General features: G+C 46.7%; 1 protein-coding gene across 1 annotated transcript in view; it reads left to right on the forward strand.

The window, feature by feature from the left end:
• Positions 1 to 930: 930 nt before the first annotated feature.
• Positions 931 to 18721, forward strand: part of SNX19 (sorting nexin 19) — a gene marked incomplete at its 5' end in the record, with an annotated part of 37307 nt that continues 19516 nt past the window's right edge. Inside the window, 8 exons of the mRNA XM_079707710.1 lie at positions 931 to 2643; positions 4440 to 4578; positions 5699 to 5799; positions 5908 to 6027; positions 8267 to 8397; positions 9598 to 9694; positions 10173 to 10353; positions 12801 to 12930. Of these exons, the coding sequence (XP_079563836.1) occupies positions 931 to 2643; positions 4440 to 4578; positions 5699 to 5799; positions 5908 to 6027; positions 8267 to 8397; positions 9598 to 9694; positions 10173 to 10353; positions 12801 to 12930 (2612 nt within the window). The remainder of the gene's footprint in view (positions 2644 to 4439; positions 4579 to 5698; positions 5800 to 5907; positions 6028 to 8266; positions 8398 to 9597; positions 9695 to 10172; positions 10354 to 12800; positions 12931 to 18721) is intronic.

The raw sequence follows: 18721 nt of genomic DNA on the forward strand, positions 1-18721 counted from the left end.
GGGCAATGCCACCAACAAATAACCCCAAATCACACAAAAAAAGATTTTATTATACGGTATTATGAAATGTTAGGAATAAATCTATCTCTGTGTTAATGTTTTATGTCTCGTATTCAGCAATTCCTGAGCACAAGTTCTCTGAGCTGAGCATGGGTGTTGGGAGAGGGGTGCTGGGTAGTGGGGGGTGAATGTTAAAATGTGTCACCAGGCCAACTAAAAAATGCCCACATGAGATTAAAGTAACTGGACTACTGAGTTTGCCTAAATGGTACCCGGTGTTTGCAAACTTCATTTAATCCCTGGAGCGGGAAGTGAGTCTCGGAGGGTCCTTACCTGCAAGCCTGCTCGCAGGTCCCCACCTCTGGGAAGTGGGCGCACGCCTGACTGGTTCGCGCTGTGCGGTCACGGCGGCTCCTCACCACCAGAGGGAGCCGGGCCGCGCCGGGCCGTGGGGCGCGCGGCGCTCTCCCAACATGCCTCGCTCCCGCCGACCCGGAAGTGGTCGCCGGTTCCCGGCCGGACGGCCGCTTAGACAGGAGCCGGGCTGCGGAGCGCAGGCGCCTGGCGGCTCCAGCCCGGCGAGGGACCCTGTGAGGCCGCGGAGGAGACGCCGCTACGTTCACTGCAGGCGGGACTCAGCGGGGCGGGGCGCAGCGCAGCGCGAGCCGTTCCCGGGCGCCCCGGTCCTCGGCGTCCGTGAGTGTTCGGTGGGCCCACGGCCCTGCCCACCCTCTGAGGCCGCGGGCCGCCGCCCGGGCACCATGAAGGCCGCAGGGTTTTCCTCTAGGGCCGCTCCCCGGCCGGAGGGGGCTGCGGTGAGGCCGAGCCGCCGAGCCACCCTTGTCACTGGACCCTACCTGTAGGACGTCGGGGCCCGCCGCCCGGCTCTCCTGTCCGCGCCGCAGTCGGCGCCCCATCGCCGGCTCTGACATGGAGGAGGAGGGAGCTGGTCCGGGGAGCCCCCTCCCGCCCGCCATGAAGGCAGAGACCGCGACCGCGGCGCAGGAGCCCCCGGCCGAGCCCAGCCTCAGTCACCTGCTGAGTAGCCGGAAGCTGGTGGCCCTGGGGGCCGTGCTCGGCTGGCTCCTGATCATCCACCTCCTGGTCAACGTGTGGCTCCTGTGCCTTCTGTCTGCGCTGCTGCTGGTGCTGGGAGGATGGCTGGGTTCCGACGCCATCGTGGGGCCTTCGGGTCGGCTGCACCTGGAGCGCTTCATCCCCATGGCCATCTGCCCCCCAAACCCCGAGGCCGAGAGGCAGCTGGAGCAGGAGATCGACCGCACCATCCGGATGGTCATGCGGGACTTCGTGTCGTCCTGGTATCGCACGGTGAGCCAGGAGCCCGCCTTCGAGGAGGAAATGGAGGCAGCCATGCGAGGGTTGGTCCAGGAGCTCCGGAGGAGGATGGCCAGGGTGGACAGCCATGCTCTTGCCCAGAGGGTTCTGACTCTCTGTGGTTGTCACCTGCAGAGCTATCTTAAGGCAAAGGAGGCCACGGCAGGGAAGCAGAGTGGCACAGATGAGCCCTCCCAGCTCTGGGAGGCTTACTGCCAGGCGACCGCCCCACATCCTGCAGTACAGAGTCCCAGGGCTGAGGTCGCCTACACACGTGGCATCGTGAACGTGTTGCTTCAAGGCCTAGTGCCAAAGCCCCACTTGGAGACCCGGACCGGCCGCCACGTAGTGGTGGAACTCATTACTTGCAATGTCATCTTACCGCTGATCAGCAAGCTCTCAGATCCGGACTGGATCCACCTTGTGCTCGTGGGCATCTTTTCCAAGACCAGAACTGGCCCGGCAGGAGGGGGTAAACCACTCTGCCCAGCCAGTGCCCGGGAACAGCCCTCAGTGCCCACATCTCTGCCGCTGATTGTGGAGGTCCAGAGTCTAGCAGATGCGAGAGTCCCTTCTCCAGCCCCAGTGCTCCTAAACTGTAGTGAGCCTTCACACCCCTCCCCAGAAGTTGAAGAAGGCCATGAAGCACTGGAGGGAGATTTGGGGGGAGTGCTAGAAGAGAGAGAAGTAGGAAGCAACGCTTCTCACTTCCTGCAGCCTCTGTTCTTGTCCGAAGATACAGAGCTGGAGTCTCCGTTGTCTGAACTGGGCAAAGAAACCATCACGCTCATGAACCCAGGCACCTTCCTCTCTGCCAGGATTCAGGACTCTCTGTGTGCCCTAGGGGGTTCCCAGGCTCTGGAGTCTAAGGATGATGGGGGATCCGAAGGAATTGAGGGGGCAGAAGCTGAGGAGGGTCCAGGAACAGAACCAGAGACTGGCCTGCATGTCTCCATGCTGAATTCCTGCCCAGAGATCCAGGTTGACACAGCAGACAAGGACGTAGAGCAGGGAGATGTCACCTCTCTTACAGCTTTGCTGGCCAGTCCGGAAGGGATGTGTCCCCCACGACCCTCGTGCTTAGAGAAAGATCTCACCAATGGTGTGAGCTCCCTAGATCCCAGTCTCCCACAGGTACTACTCTCGTCCTCTCTACCCGGTCCCCTCAGCTCAGCCACCTTCAGCTTTGAGCCCCTGAGCAGTCCAGATGGCCCCGTTATCATCCAGAACCTTCGTATTACCGGCACCATTACTGCTCGAGAGCACAGCGGCACCGGATTCCACCCATACACGCTCTACACGGTGAAGGTAACAGGGTTGGAACTGTGGTCGTCCACTCTGGTCTGGGAATGAGTCGGAAAGCAGAGTCAGTGAAGCTAGTGTTTTGAGGGGGAGAGGCTACTCTTACTTAGTTTGCTATGGCTAATTCAGCCAGCATCTGTATGTGAATGGTCTGAAGCTCATTTGTGAAGCAGAGTAGGCCTCTGTCTGATACCCTCACAACCAATCCTAGAATCGTGGTATACTGAGAGTCATATTTTTCAGTGGTTCCCAATGGATACAGTCTTGTCCAGAGATTCTTTCCAAACTTCTTCCCTGCTAATTTCTTTCTTTTTTTAAGTACTAGTATCTTTCATACTTTTTGTTTTAGGAAGGAAGGTTATTTACCTATATATACCTCAAAAGGTAGCAAGTTCTTCATTCCTAGAGATGTTTAAGAGCAGGAGTAGGAACTGCTTGGCAGAAATGATGTGAAGGGGGTTCATGGATCAGGTGGCTGGTTCGGTTAGAGCAGCAGCTCCCTAAAGCTGGTTTTGGGATAGGCTGTCTCCAGGTCAACTGGAGAGTTGTATTTTTAAAAAATACGAATCTTGGGGCCCATTCTTGGGAAATTCTCATTCAGAATCCGTCAGCGCCTTTCTGAATCTGTATTCTGACAGCAGAGTCTGCAGCCCAAGTGATTTTGAGGTGCAGCCAAGCTTGGGACCGTATCAGTATCAAATAGTGTCCCTCAAGGAGCAGACTGTTCCACAGAGAGCATCATAACTCCCAGGTGCTCCAAGTCTGAGAGCGCTAACCTGAATTCCACCTGCATGTCTTATCTAGACCCTTCCTTCTCAGTACTGGTCTCAGGGACTACTTTGCTCATTTCAGCTCATAAGGAATACCTCTCTCTAGAAAAATTTTAAACACCAGTCTCAAGTCCCACCAACAAGGAGATCGTTTCTTCCATCACTTGCCCACAGTATAATACCTTAATCAAACAATAACAGTAACTTACTCTTAATGAAAACAAGCACATATATTGTTCTTCCACAGAATTTATTATATCTTAACTACTCTGTCAGAAAGTCTTCCCCTGTAGGTATGAAGTTGCAGCTCATGCTGTTCAGGGTGTTCGCTCTGGGGGAACTTTCAGCACCGTTGTCTTTTCCCACATACCAGCTCTCCAAGCCTAGGAAGACAGCAGACTCTGACCCCTTAAAACATCTCTAGTCTCCACATGACTTCTCATCATACAGATGATCTGTGCTCGGGAAGAAAAATTCAACGTCACTCCCAAGAATGATAATTAATTTGCCCAAAGCAAAATAAAAACACATGTTCCTTTAATGCATTCCAGGCAAACAAATGATTTTTGTTAATCGGCTGTTTTGGATTATTTGTTTTTCCCCCAACTAATATAGATAATCACTGCTTGCGTATAATGACACCATGGTTATCCCCTTATAACATCCAAACCCATAATTAGGGATGAAAGAGGCAGTGTCATTTTTATCAGTGCTGTACCTTCTTTTTTATCCTTTGTCTTTGGGATTTGAAAATAGTTACAAGTAAAGAGAGTGTTTGTAGGGAGAGCTTTGAGATGGAAGAAGGAGTGGAGGGCAGTAAAACTCATTTTTCACTTCCTAGGCCACGTCTGTTGGGAAATGCATCTCGTTCCGTAATTCACTCAGTTTGAGTTATTCATTACAACTTAGAGCAACAGACAGATCTAATACGTTCGGGAACAGAATAGGAACATCTTGCTCCCTTTACCCCTACTGTACTCTTACTGTGTGGCCAGTAAGCTGATGCAGTAAACAAATTTGTTCACCCGACAGTATGAGACGGGCCTTGACGGCGAGAACAGCAGTGGCCTGCAGCAGCTGGCCTACCACACCGTGAACCGCCGTTACCGTGAGTTCCTGAATCTGCAGACCCGTCTGGAGGAGAAATCCGATCTACGAAAGTTCATCAAAAGTCAGGAGTTACCCCAGCCCCAGAATGCCTGCTTGCTGTTCACATCGAGCCACCCTGAGCTGAGAGGCTGGAGGCCTGTTGGTTTGTGGGGAGGGTGGAGGGGGAGAGTGCAGCCTCAGGGATCCTGTGCTCCCCCAGTTTGCTTTGGGTATTTTGGGTTTTAGTGCTGGACAACGCTAATAACATTCTTTCCGAGGTACTTCTTTGCCACCGAATGCTTTGTTCTGGGGCCCCATCTAATTTAAGCTTAGGAAGGAAACTTTCACAGTCCACTTGTGCCTGTGAGGTAGTGTGAGGTGTTAAATTAACTTTTCCAAATTTACAGATCGATTGCTCTTAGATATTAAAATATTATCTAGAAATCCTTGCCAGCTTTCCTTTAACAACAGGCTTTTTGGTGTGCTGTTTGGTACTTGTGAGGCACAGGAACAATAAGAAAACAAAGTTTTACTCGAAAAATAAGCTAGTAAGCAGCTGCTTTGTTTTTTAAAAAAATGCCGGCGATCACTCAAACATTTTAATAAGTTCTGGCATAAATTGTGGATTTCAGTTGCACATTCTCTTTCTTAATAACGATAATTGATACCGAAAATATATGCCCAGTTCTCTACTAAGCACTTTATACTTATTAGCTCATTTAGTTCTCATAACAGTCTATGAGATAGCTACTATCATTATCCCCATTTTACAGAAAAGAAACAAAGATTAAGCAAGTTGCCTAAGGTCATTATTCTAGTAGGGCTTGGAGCCAAAATTTAAACTTCTGGGCCCTTATTCATAACCACTATAGTGTTTGGCCCCTTATACCTTAATATTATCATTAATAATGAAAGTAGGTTGTCTGTATTATATCCCTGGAGTATATGTGGAACTCCTGAAGTAAAAAAAGTCCGAAGGAGGGGAGGACTCAGGGGAGGGACTCTGAAGGGATGAGCCCCAGGCCATGGGACCCAGCCCCCTCGCCAGCCTCGGGCCGCCTCTCAGCTCCAACCCGCAGGTGAGGGAACACAAATCCCTGGGAAATGCATTCAACAGTTCTATTTCGTTTACATACAGGATGCTTTTTATATGCAGTGGCTCTTAGTGAATGTTAATGAATTAACTTTGGTTTTTTTTTAAGATGTGAAGGGTCCTAAGAAGCTCTTTCCAGAGCTTCCATTTGGAAACATGGATAGTGACAGAGTGGAAGCCCGCAAGAGCCTCTTGGAATCATTCCTGAAGGTCAGCACCCTCTGCTCTCGTTCTAGCCACCAGACAGACACCCAAGCCAAGGTGGAGAGAGCTGGGGACCAGAATTTCTCTTTGAAGTCCTTCTTGTGTCTCTTGCAGCAACTCTGTGCCATTCCTGAGATCGCTAACAGTGAGGAGATGCAGGAGTTCCTTGCTCTGAACACAGATGCTCGTATTGCCTTTGTCAAGAAACCGTTCATGGTCTCCAGAATAGACAAGGTACGAGCGGGGCCGCCGTGCTCAGTCTTAGTTTCTCATCAGTGTGGAGGTGGGGGTGGGAGACGCAGCACCCACCAGTAAGTGGAACACGCACTGGGATTTTCAAGACCTGTTGCCAATATTGGTTGGGTCGTCTACTTGCCGAACGACAGTGAACAGCTAATGAGGATACGATACCCCCCCACAGTCGGTGTACACACGTCTCCCAGGGATGTCATGGCGTTGTGATTCCAGGGGAGGGATGTAAGGGTGCTTCTGCATCTCCACAGATAGGTGGGGCAGGAAGGTCTCTCCCGGAGATGAAGGTCATTCCCAGGGTCGGTCACTCAGGAAAGAGCCCTAAGACAGGCACCGAGCTGGACTTAGGTTTGTGTAGTGATTCTCTGCTGGAGAACAGAGTGTGAGAGAACTGTACCTTCTTCAAGATGGTAACTCAGAACCTTTGGAGACTGTAGGAGAAGGACATTTGAGCACCACACTGGAGCCTGTGAGCAGAGGTTGCCAACTGATTTTAGCACCTCCAGGGCAGAAGGCTGAGGTCTCTGCTTATCAGAAAATGCATATGTTTTAAGAGGTTAGAAAACACTGACTTTTGTGGCAGAAGAGGCCTCTCCCTCTTCTCATCTAGACTTCAGGGGATAAAGTGATACAGTGGAACTTCATGTGGTGGGAGTTAGGAGACATTCACTGCTGTGAGGAAAAAACTGCAAATCAGAAAGGGATAAACGAGGTCAAATCCCCAGTTCCCTGCAGGTGTGTTCATCCATGCTGACGTGTTCCTTCATTGATTTTTTCAACATCTGCCCCCTGCATGCCTACTTAAAGCCACGTACTGTATGCGTTGCTGAGGATACAGGAGTGAACAAGACAGATATGGACCCTCACCACAGACTACCGTCCTGTGAGCCAAGAGAGCGAGTTGTATTTTCTCAGCTACGTTATCCGCATTCAAGCGGTTCTCTGTGTTCTTTCCCTGGGGTGCTGCTTGACCATTTCAGCCTTGCCTCGGCTGTGCTGGCTGCGCTTGTGCAGGACTAACATGGAATAAGGTCAAGCAGGTGCTGGGCTGCTCTGAGCCAGCAGTGTTCATTAATGAGCCAGAGGCGCCAAAGGAAAAGTAAACGTCTCCTTCCATTTTGATATTTTAGGGTTTCATTCATTTGTTCTTTTTTCTTTTTAGCAAATGTCTGTATGTCATTTTCCCATTCTGAGAGATAGAAATAATTCTTACTCTTCAGTGAGGATTGTTTCATTTCGTCCTTGTGAGTAGAGAAGTTTATATCAATTCCAAATTCCTTAACTTTAACCTGAGTGAGTTTTGTTATTCTTTCTCTAGTTAAAGAAGAGAAACTGTTCGAATTAAGTGAAAAACCAGATTTTTTACTCTGTGTGAATTGCTCTGAGCATTTTTATATCACATATGTTTCTAGAGTGTATTTCTTATTTTGTTAATCCTTTTCACTCTTTCTTTTCTCCATATATTCCTATCTATATTCCTTCCACTTAATCACATCTTGGTGAAAGTATTATCAGTTTGGAAATGAAAAATCATTCTTCTGTATGAGGACTTCCCTGGTGGGTCAGTGGCTAAGAATCCACCTGCCAATGCAGGGGACATAGGTTTGAGCCCTGGTCCGGGAAGATCCCACATGCCGCAGAGCAACTAATCCCGTTTGCCACAACTACTGAGCCTCCTCTCTAGAGCCCATGAGCCACAACTACCGAACCCTCATGCTGCAACTGCTGAAGCCTGCCTGCCTAGAGCCCGTGCTCTGCGACAAGAGAAGCCACCACAATGAGAAGCCCGCATACCGCAACGAAGAGTAGCCCCTGCTCACCACAACTAGAGAAAGCCCGCATGCAGCAACGAAGACCCAATGTGGCCAAAAAAAAAAAAAAAAAAAAATCATTCTTCTTTATGAAAAGAAAAAAATTGAAAATGAAAAGTATTTCACCAGCCTGTAGAACTTCCAGATTATTATTTATCCCATTGTTTTGGCTTCTTTTCCCATGACATTGTTTGTCTTAACTCTGTGAGGAAGAAGATTTTTATAGCCAGAGAGAAAAGGGGAGAGAGTTTCCACCAAGTCATTAGCTAGTGTCTGTGTGGATAGATAAGGCTCTGCTAGATAGGCCAGCCACCTCCTTGTCCTGGGTGCAGAAAGCTCCTTTGTGGCTTCTGTCTGACCCTGCATCTCTGACCCCACATCTCTGACCCCTGCATCTCTGACCCCTGCAGGTGGTGGTGAGCGCTATTGTGGACACCTTGAAGACAGCATTTCCTCGCTCTGAGCCCCAGAGCCCCACAGAGGAGCTGAGTGAGGCCGAGGCAGAAAGCAAGCCCCAGCCAGAAGCCAAGAAGGCTACCAAGTGAGAAACCATTCCCAGTTCTCAGGTTGATCCCCAGTTTTCAGCCAAAGCCCATTCCCACTCTTAGGCCCTAGAAGAGAGGAGATGGGTCATACCTACTAATTTTTATACAAAGCCAGACCACAGACTGAGCCTGAGATCCTGCACAGGCACACTTGGTGAATGTTTGTCTTGCCATGAGAACCTAGGGCCCAAACTGACCAGGGAATTTTGATTAGAAGGAAAATTCTAGAATATGGATATTCTCCTTTTTTATTCCCCTGGAAAGTTGAGATGTTTCTTTCCCTTTAAGAATTAAGGCTTATGACTGATCTCTGTTTGTCATCGTTTCTGGAAATCTTGGCTCAGAATTTGAGTGTATTAGCAGTAAACAGAAATGGGCTAGAATGGACACCTACAGGGCCGATTTTAGTCACTGGCTATTGCTGCTACTCTCTCCTGCACTAGGGTCCCAGGTTCTCTCTGGCAGCGCTCAGAGCCAGCATGTGGAGAGGAAGGGCACCACACTTCCCTTCCTGGACACTTCGTATCTGTACCTGGGCCATTACGAACGGAGAGAGAGAATGGGGAATGGGGGGTTGTAGAATGTGTGTCTGTCTGTCTGTCTTTATGTTCATGTTTCATGGGCCGGCAATAACACTCACAATTCTTAGCCTTTTTTTTTTTTTTTTACTGGGCCCATATTTGAAGGGTAACCATGGTGCCTGTGCTTATAAGAACCCTATTCCTTGAAACATTGAGGTTAGCACTTGTGGTTTTTTCCCTGGTTTTATTTGGAACACAAGGGGAATAGTGGATGTGCAAAAAGGTGTGAACAACAAGGACAACCTTGGTCTGTGCCACTTGTCTGTTTAATCTTCAACAAATTTTTAATGAGTGCATAGTATGTGCTAGCCACTCTTCTAGCCTATGGGAATACAACCGTGACAGACTTGTCCTTATTTTACATTAGCAAAAGTCCTTTCACAAATGCAGGGGAGGCATAGCTTAGTGCAAGTGTTGCACTGTATATTAAGTATTGCAAGAATATATATTGTTTGGGGGTTTTCAGGGCTAGGTCTCTCTGACCCTGAACCATAGTAAGCTCCTAAGAATAAGTATGGGTGTTCTTGTTTTTAGGTATTAATACCTGTCAGCCCTTTTGTATGGGGATCAAGACCATGAATTACATACTGTTTCTGCTCTTCGTTTCTGTACCAGGTCCAGACTGAGGTTCTCATCCAGTAAAATTGCTCCAGCACTGAATATAACTGAGGCACACGAGAAGATTCTCTATTGTCTCCGGGAAGGCAGTGTGGTAAGAAGTCCCTGGAGAATTCTTGGACCTAATAGCTGGGATGTTGAACCTGCAGTTATAGGCAGCTGAGACAGTCTCCAAAATCAGAAAGGACTTAGGTGCCTTCCTAAAGGACTTAACCAACATCTGGCTCTCTGATTTTTATTCTAGGAGTATTTTCTCAGAGTGGTTTGGAATTCCTACTAGTTCTGGGTTGGCAGGTTGGCTTCTCAAAAGTTGTGGGCTTGGAATAATGGATGAGAGAATGAGAAAGCCAGTTCCTGGAAGAAAACCCAAAGTTTTTGTGTCAAGTGAGACTACAGAGGCATTGTTTTCCTTGCAATTTAGGTTAAAAAAAAAAAAAACTTAGGTGGTCACAGAGTCAGTGGGTCCTCTACTCATGACACTTTCAGGGAAGGAACAGAGAAACTACAAGTGCTGCAGTTGGCCTGATGCTTTCTGCATTTTTCATGTGACATGCCACTGGCTCTTTCTTCAGGAGTCAGAGATCCTCTCCATGTCTGGGATGGAATCCTTTATTGAAAAGCAGACAAAGTTACTAGAAACGCAGCCAGCAGAGGCCCCAGGCAAAGATTCTGAACAAATCTCCAAGGGATGTGTGGATGACTGTGTGTCAGGTGCAGCCGTGCCAGCCCAGGACCTCAGCAACAGTGATCCAGGTAAGTGACAGAGAAGGGAGCCAGGGTACAGTCCACGTGGGACCTGGGACTGTTGGGATTCATTGCTTCAGTTTCTCATCTGTTCAGCTAAGCAAGCCAGGTGTTGAACACTAATGTTTGAGGTACTCTGCTGGGATACGGAGAGGAATACGACACAGTCCCAGAGCTGAGTCGAGCAGAGGAGTGTGGCACGTAAACAGGGAGTTCCAGCAAGATAAGATCCACGGTTATACCATCCGTATGTATTTTCGGCATGCTTTGGCATATCTTTGGACGACTCCCTTTATTTAGAAATTTTCTTCTCTTGCTGTCTGTGGTGCCACTTCCCTGGTTCTCTTTCCGCCCCTCTTGTGGCCCTGCCTCAGTCCCCTCTGCTGGCTCCTCAGCCTTCCAGAGCTTTATTTTTGACTCTCTGTTCTTACTCTGCGCATTCCTGGGTGATCTCATCTGTTGGTTGGTTTCAGCCCTAACACATATGCTGGTGATGCCTCAATACTGGAGGTGTATTTCCAACTGCCTACTGGAAATCTACACTTCGTCGTACTATAGGCAGCTGAAATACAGCATTCACAGAATGGAATTTATCTTTTCCCCTGGATCTGTTCCTTCTGGTTTCCTTACTGCTGTGGCAAATGACACCACCAAGTTACCCAAGGTAGAGCAGAGGGGAAGAGGTGAGGACACCACTCTCACCTCGTAAGCATTTGAGGCAGGGCAGGTTTACTTCCCAGCAGTGCAGATGTTTTCTACAGAGGAAAAATTGGGAGCCCTGGATATCAGTAGGTTTGCAGAGCTAGAACTTTTTATAAGAAGAAAGTTTTTCAAATCCCCCAAAACAAAGGCTCCTGCTGAAAATAAAAAAAAATCACAAAATCTTGGGTTCAGAAAAGGAAAAAGGACTGATTTCACCATTGTTTCTCAGGTGCCCACAGTCACCTGACCTCTGCTCTACGGACCTCAGCTTAACTCTGTGAAAAATGGAGTTTACAACCCGATCTGTGTTCACAGAGCTTACATCTCACTGGTTAAGTAAATGAAGTGTTAGGACAGCAAAATCATCAGACAGCTCTAAGAAATTATAAATAAGATGGGATGGGTAAAATAATATAATTCTAGCCAAAATCAAGTCTTTAAATTTTGAACGTTATATTTCTAAAGGGATAATTTATGCCTGAGCCCTTCTACCAGCCCTGAGAGACTCAGCATGCTTACGTGGTAGATAATTTACCACTTTTATCAAAGAGGACCTCGTGCCTTGTTTGCTGTCGCTTATTTTTTACTGCTATGACTAATTGTCACCACGTGATGGCAGCTCTGGGTAAATGCTAAACCTGAGAAAATGATAGAATTGAAGAGGGTGAATAAGGAATGCTATTTTCCAAGGAACTGAATATCCCATTTTGAGCAAATGACTAGAAAGCAGCCACATCAGCTCCCATGCCCCCTTGAAATACAGCGCAGAAAAAAGAAAATATATACTGGATGGGATTAAGAAGAAAGTAAGGTTCAGTTCTAGCAGATTTATCCAAATTTGAAATCATTCATGTTCTAAAGAACCCTTAAGCAAGGAATGCTGGGGCAAGCCGGTGCAGAGAATACCCATTGGTCCTAGGCTAATAAAATGATTGTTGGTGATTAATTATAACATTAATCACAGCTGTAGCTGTGGTTATAGCTGAGATTTATTCAGGAACAGTATGTATTTCTGGGGCAGTTTCCTGGGAAGCAAATCAGAAGTGACATGGGACCCCATGAACAAGGTTAGGGAACAGTGCTTGCATCCATAAAATACATCTGTTTAAGAGAGTTCAGCTCAGCATGGGTATGAGCGTATTTGTGGTCCTTCCAATCTTTGAAACAGGAAAGAAATGAGTAATTGTCATAGCATTTTACCAAAGATGTAGTGTTTTTCCTACAACCACATATCTCAGAATCAAACTGAAGTCTCCTGAATCCTAACCCGTCAGCTCTGTGTAATGGAGATGCTTTCAAAGCAACTTTTTTACGGAAAAGTGAATCCCAGATCTGCTCACAGCATTTCCTTGCTACTTTGTGGAGGTTAGTGGAATACAAGGATGGAAGGGAGTGGACCTTGCCAGTTCCCGTTAGTCACCAGTTGTGAGCACTTCCTTGGAACAAAATGTATTCAGCTTCCTGGGGGAAGTACAAAAGAAACAGAAGCTAGGGAGGCAAAATAATTATATGCAAAATCTTTTTAAAGATAAACAATACTTACTAAGTGACTAAGGAAAAAAGAATTGTAAAGAAATACAGAGCCTATTGCTGAACTTTGTAGAAATGAAGTAAACATCTCTTGACTTGAATACAGATAGATTACAAAAATTTAAGATGACTGATATAAAGATGGAGAAGACCCAGTGCACTGAAATGTGTTCCTCAAGTACGGGTCTCTTTTGAGTTACTCTTGATGCCTTTTCATTCCCCAGGAACAGAGACAGAGTTGGCTGACACAGCCCTGGATCTGCTTCTCTTGCTGCTGATGGAACAGTGGAGATGGCTATGTACGGAGAACGTGCAGAAAGTTATTCATCTCATCTTTGGGACCCTGATTCAGAGGTAGGACTGCTTCACATTAGAGTCTCAGGTTGGACAGGGGTTGGATATGATGCCTAATTCTCCACTAGAAAGGGAAAGTATAGAGTCCAGGAAACCTGTGGCCATAAGAGAAGATAAAATCTCTGTTCTAGGGGTACAGAGATGAAGAGTGCCTGGAGAGTATCCCCTTGTTGTCTAAAGTGTGAATGGGTCTGCTTCTATAAGACTTCTGGCATCATCCACTGAATGGCAGGCACCACCTGTGATCTCAGATACTTCAGCTGAACTCTTCCTCCTCTAGGATCAATTCTCCACCCAGTTTTACCCCTGGGCCCTATACCTTTCACCTTGTTACAGTGGATGTGTCTCTTAACTAACAGTGTATAGTCACTGTGACGATAAGCAACAAGAAAGACAGGGAGAAAACTGGTCAGTGCTCAAAATAAAGATGATTTTCTCTAGGAGGGGTATACATATTCACTACTGAAGAAGCACTTACTGACACAGGATGGTAACGAATAGAAGGATACTTAGATTTAAAACTTGGATTTTATAATTCAGGCTTTGTGATCCCAACACCGCTTGAATCTCCTGAAAGATTTGTACATAGATGGAGTTTTTAGCTACTGACTTCCTAACCATGAAAGTGATGCAAGCTTTGCTGAACTGAAGGCCAGAGACACTGTCTCTGAACCAGACAGACACAATAGTGCTTGAGCTTTGGCCACTCTTGCATGAGACATCCTGGCAGATCCCAGAGTAAGAAGAAGCCAAATCCTGAACTCTTCTGTTACCATGCGGCTCACGCTAATAGGCCACTCCAGAAATAAAAATTAAAACTTAAGAATTATGTATCTATTCTGCAACAAGTAGGAAATCCATTAACAACAAGCAATTAAATTGCCCCTTCCACACCTAAAGTTACATAGGATCAGGGAGTCTTAATAATGTTTCATCGTTAGGAAACTAAGTGAAAGAAGAGGATGCACGTTTATATTTGCTGAGTGTTAATCAATTCCAGCACCTGACCTCTGTTGACATATATTTTCTTACAGCAACCAAGTGAGGTAGGTAGCCCCATCTCACAGAATAAGAAAGTAGAGCTTGGCAAGGTCAGCCAACATACCCAAGGCCATAGTTAATGACATAGTGGAATTTGAAACTGGATGTGCACAACTCCAAAGCCAACGTGCTTCTTCCTGTGTATCGCAGCCTGAAGACTGGTCTCCGTGTGAAGCCCACGTATAAAATGCTGACTGGTCTTTGTGCCTCGCTTTCACCCTTGTCCCTCCTCCATACTCAGCTCTGCCTCAAGGCCGCTTTTTCTGAAAAGCAAATATGAACCTATATCCTGCACTTAATATCCATCAGGGTGCTCTGTTGCCTACAAGAGTGATTTTCCCAACATGCTTTCCAGAGTTCTAGGGTTCCACAGCGGCGCTTCAGAAGCCAACTTGGAAGCCACGGGGAGAACCGAATGGACCATTTTGATCAGTTTAATAGACTGGGGGTCTAGATAAGGTTTTGTTTGAAAAAGGTTTCCACTGTGTTTAAAATATATATTCATTTATTAGAGTAAAATTCCAACTCCTTTCTTACGTGATCTGGTCCCAGCCTTATTTCCAGTTCTCCCCATGCACACCATCCATCGTGGCCTCAGTACTCTGTGGATGCTCTTCCTTCAGGCCTCTCTTCATCCTCTTGTCTCTGCCTTATTGTCTGCTCTACTCGTTCTTTTCCTGCTCTCTCCCTGCATCCTAAACTTCCCCTCTTCTTGTCTTCTTGGCCTACTGCTAAATATTTTTCAAAAATCAACATTCAATGTCATTTATTCTGTGAAACTTTTTATGGCATCCTCTCCCATTTTTCCCTGGATCTAAGGAGGCTTCTCTAATCTCAAAGTTTTGATAATAATACTTAACACAGTATATTAGAGAAATGGTCTACTTTCCCAAAACTAGTGATTCACCCAGCATATCAGTTTTCCCCCACGGTATTTGGCGATATCTGGAAATATTTTTGGTTGTCACAACTGGGAAGGTAGGCAGGATATGGCTAGAGGCCAGGGATGCTGCTAAACATCCTGCACACAGGAGAGCACCCTCTCCGCCCCAAACAACAACAAATTATCTTACCCTGAATAGGATGTATCTACACCCTCAGTAGTGCAGAGGTTGAGAAACCTTGCCCTAGACCAGTGGTTCTTTAAGGGCCAGAACTGGCTTATATCCCCAGCAGCTTCCACAGGGCCTGGGATATAGAAGATGCTCATTAAATATTGGACAAAAGAATAAACATTTCCCTTCTCAATACCTTTATACTGGAAATAGAGTCTTCATATGTTTTGTTCAGTCACGTGTGAATGTTGCTGATTGAGGCTTCATTTCTCTTCCTTTGTTAGGCTTACCTTTGCTCACCTTCCCCCAAAATGGGAACATCCTAAACGAGCTAGTGTGTCGTCGTTGACTCCCCACCTCCTGAAGTCATTTACATGATAAATTGGTTTCAGACCACAAGAAATTATTCAGTAGTAACAGAAAAGTACAGATGAATCTGGAGAAATTCAAAAAGGATTGAGATTCATATATAAAAAAGGTAGGAAGGTTACCTGAAGTTTGAATAACTCAGAATATTAGAGAGCTTGGGCCAGAAAGGAGAGAGAAGTGTATTTGGGGAATTACAGGAAGGTCATTGAAGAAATGGTATTTTATGTAGCTAGGGAGCTTTAATACAAGAATTAAATCCAGGGGAATTGTAGGCTGTGAGAATTCCAAGCCAGGCTGCATTACCTCCGTGGGCGATGATCATAAATTGCCTCGTGATAGGGAGGAGACAGTAAGGTGGAGGGTGGGTTGTGAAGTAAATAGATGGTGCTCTCTAGTGTAAGCACTGCCTTGACCTGACTGTAGACATGGGTAAGCCTGCATTGTGGCACACATCCCACTTTACCTTAAAATACTCCTCTCTCTCTCCAGCAGGGTGATTGTTTTGGTCTTATTCCTTTATTCACTGAAAAAATATTAAGAGCTGGTCAGTATAAGACATGGTGCCTGCTTTTACATATTTTACGGTTTAGCGGGGGTGAGAACTGAGGGCTTTATCCATGATCACAAAGTGAATGCTTGGTGAGGGTAGAAATCAAACCCAGGTATTCCAAAGCCCGAGTTCTTGCCCACTTCAGTGTACATGACTCTGCTGTCTTTAATCTGTCTGAGCTTTGGAATAGTAATGATGTCTATCAGTAGGTATCTGGGTGCATAGAACATGTCCAGTAAACGTTAGGTCTTCATATTTGCGCTTCAGGAAAAGGAAAGCAGGGTAAAAAGTGCATTCTGTTTCTGATTCCTCCAGCTAGTGGCCCCAGATTCTCTGCCCTGTTCAGGATGCCCCACGCAGATCAGTCTCCTGCTGCAGCCTCCGCTGCTCCTACTGTGCCTGTCTTTGCGGTTGCACACAACCCCTGTTCTTCTAAACAGGACCGCGTGTGAGGCCTTTCAAGGTGACTTTATACCAGTGGACTCATTTGCAAAGGCGACAACCAGAGCATCCCCGCGTCTGACAGTAGGCGGCAGACCACCTGGTCTCTCTGCAGCACAGACAAGCACAGGTTCTGTACAAGGTGCGGCACTGTTCTCCAGGTTTACTGGTGCTGCTGGAATCAAGTCGCACCTTTCCTCACGAGAAGAACTTGGAGTCAGGCTAAGTTCCTCCCCTTTCCGTCCCCATACCCTGACAGTTCCACTGGAACCACACCTGATTAGCTGGGTAGATGGCTGTCTGGTGAATGTAGCTCATGCCATAAACAAAATCAGGGAGAGGGCTTGTGGCCGAATTTCCCTTGACTTTCTTCTCTTTTCACTTTTTTTTTGAATTGGGTGGCATCCTTTTTTGTTGTTAAAGGGAGAAAATTCTGAATGCTTATAGTGAATTTGAATGAAGCCAAAATGAATACTGTGCAAGAACAGAATTTTGTGGCTAGTTACTTTTGGAAAACTCTCTAACTGTGGTCTGTTAACCTCTGTTCATCCTAGGTATTTCCAAGTGATGATATTTTGTACTTGTTGAGTTGCCCCATATTTCTTCCTGTCAGAAAGTTCTTACATCTAATAAAACTTTATTCTTAAGTCCATTTTGTTTTGTATGAGCTGCAACAGAAATAGGAACACAGATGTTGACACCCTCCTTGCCCTGAGCCTCTACAAACTAGAATTACATGAAGAGTCTCACTCCTCCCTCTTCAAGGTTTTTCACCTTTCTCTATAAATCATTACTCCCAGCTTTTTTAATGATATGCTTGGCCCTCTCCTCAACTATCTTGTGCTGGGTTCACATTGTTCTTGAAGCTTCCTTAAGATAGCAGTCAAGAAGTCATGGACATCGGAGGAGGAATCCCAGTGCCCCCTCCAGGGCTTAGAGGATCTGATGCCTGTGGCCCATGGTCTGTACCAGCAAGTTCCATGTGCATGGTACACATGGAAAAGACAGGGCTTAGTTCGGGGTTCAGAGTGTAGACATTAATAGTCTTATCAGCTTCAGGGTTTACCATCCAGCAAACTTTTGTTGAGAGTTTACTTTGTGTAGACACTGTGCTGAGCACTACAAGCATATCATTGAATGCCCGCAAAAGCCGTGTGAAAGACCTCTTATGATCCCCGTCTCAAAGATGCAAAGGCTTACAAAGAATTGTGGTTATTCATTCAAGATCACGGAGCTAATAAGTATACTACAGGCACAGTGTGAACCCAGGTTTGTCTGATGTTCAGCTATAGTAACTGTCTCTCAGGATCAGATGTTTGCTCTATGTTTTTTTTTTTTTTTTTTTTTGCATTACGCGGGCCTCTCACTGTTGTGGCCTCTCCCGTTGCGGAGCACAGGCTCCGGACGTGCAGGCTCAGCAGCCATGGCTCACGGGCCCAGCCGCTCTGCGGCATGTGGGATCCTCCCGGACTGGGGCACGAACCCGTGTCCCCTGCATCGGTAGGCAGACTCTCAACCACTGCGCCACCAGGGAAGCCCTTGCTCCATGTTTTGAAGGGATAAAAGCCAGCCCCAAAATCTTTGACTCAAAGCAGTATACATTCCCCGAGAGGAGACTGCCAGTCAGTTTGTAAAACAAAAACTGCATTTCCACATATGCCCACTCACATATAACACAGAGTACTCTGCAGCACCCTCAAGTCAGCCCATGTTACTTGTCCCCTGGACAGCTTGCATTTTTATTTTTAAAAAGAGGTTCATGCAGTGCTACATTCTTGGGCGTTATTTGCTTTGGTAAGCAAATACGCTGGAACGTGATACCGCCCCAAAGCTGCAGCACCTCCTGCCCCACCTGTCCTCGCTACGCCGGAGAGGTGTGGGTGGTCCCAGCCGGTTCAGTGCTGGCCTCTCCAAGACTGTCCCCGTGAGTGCTGCTCGGGAGGCAGCATGTTTGTTCTCTCCCTGAAACCACTTGTGTCTGAGCCATATCCTTTTGCAGAATACTTGGATTCTCTTTCTTTAAGTTTGAAAGAGAAGGAGAGTTGGTGTTGATGCCACGGGTAGCTACCGCCACTTCTCTGGTTATCCTGAGCACACTGCCATCCCTGATGGCATCTAGACTTAGACGCATCTCCTTTTAAAAATGTCATCATTTTCCAACCTCCAGCATTATCATCTCCAAGAAGATAAGTTAATTTCTTCTGCTTCCAGCTTTCCTTATTCTCCTTGCTCCCTTAAAAGACCTATATGCATAACTAACTGCCTGGGATGCCAGGGACCGCTGCCAGATCAGAAGCATGCACTCTCTCGCTTTTTCTCTCTCCTGCACAGCCTC

This window comes from Hyperoodon ampullatus (genome assembly GCF_949752795.1).
Source record: "Hyperoodon ampullatus genome assembly, chromosome: 7".
Classification (NCBI taxonomy): Eukaryota; Metazoa; Chordata; class Mammalia; order Artiodactyla; family Ziphiidae; genus Hyperoodon; species Hyperoodon ampullatus.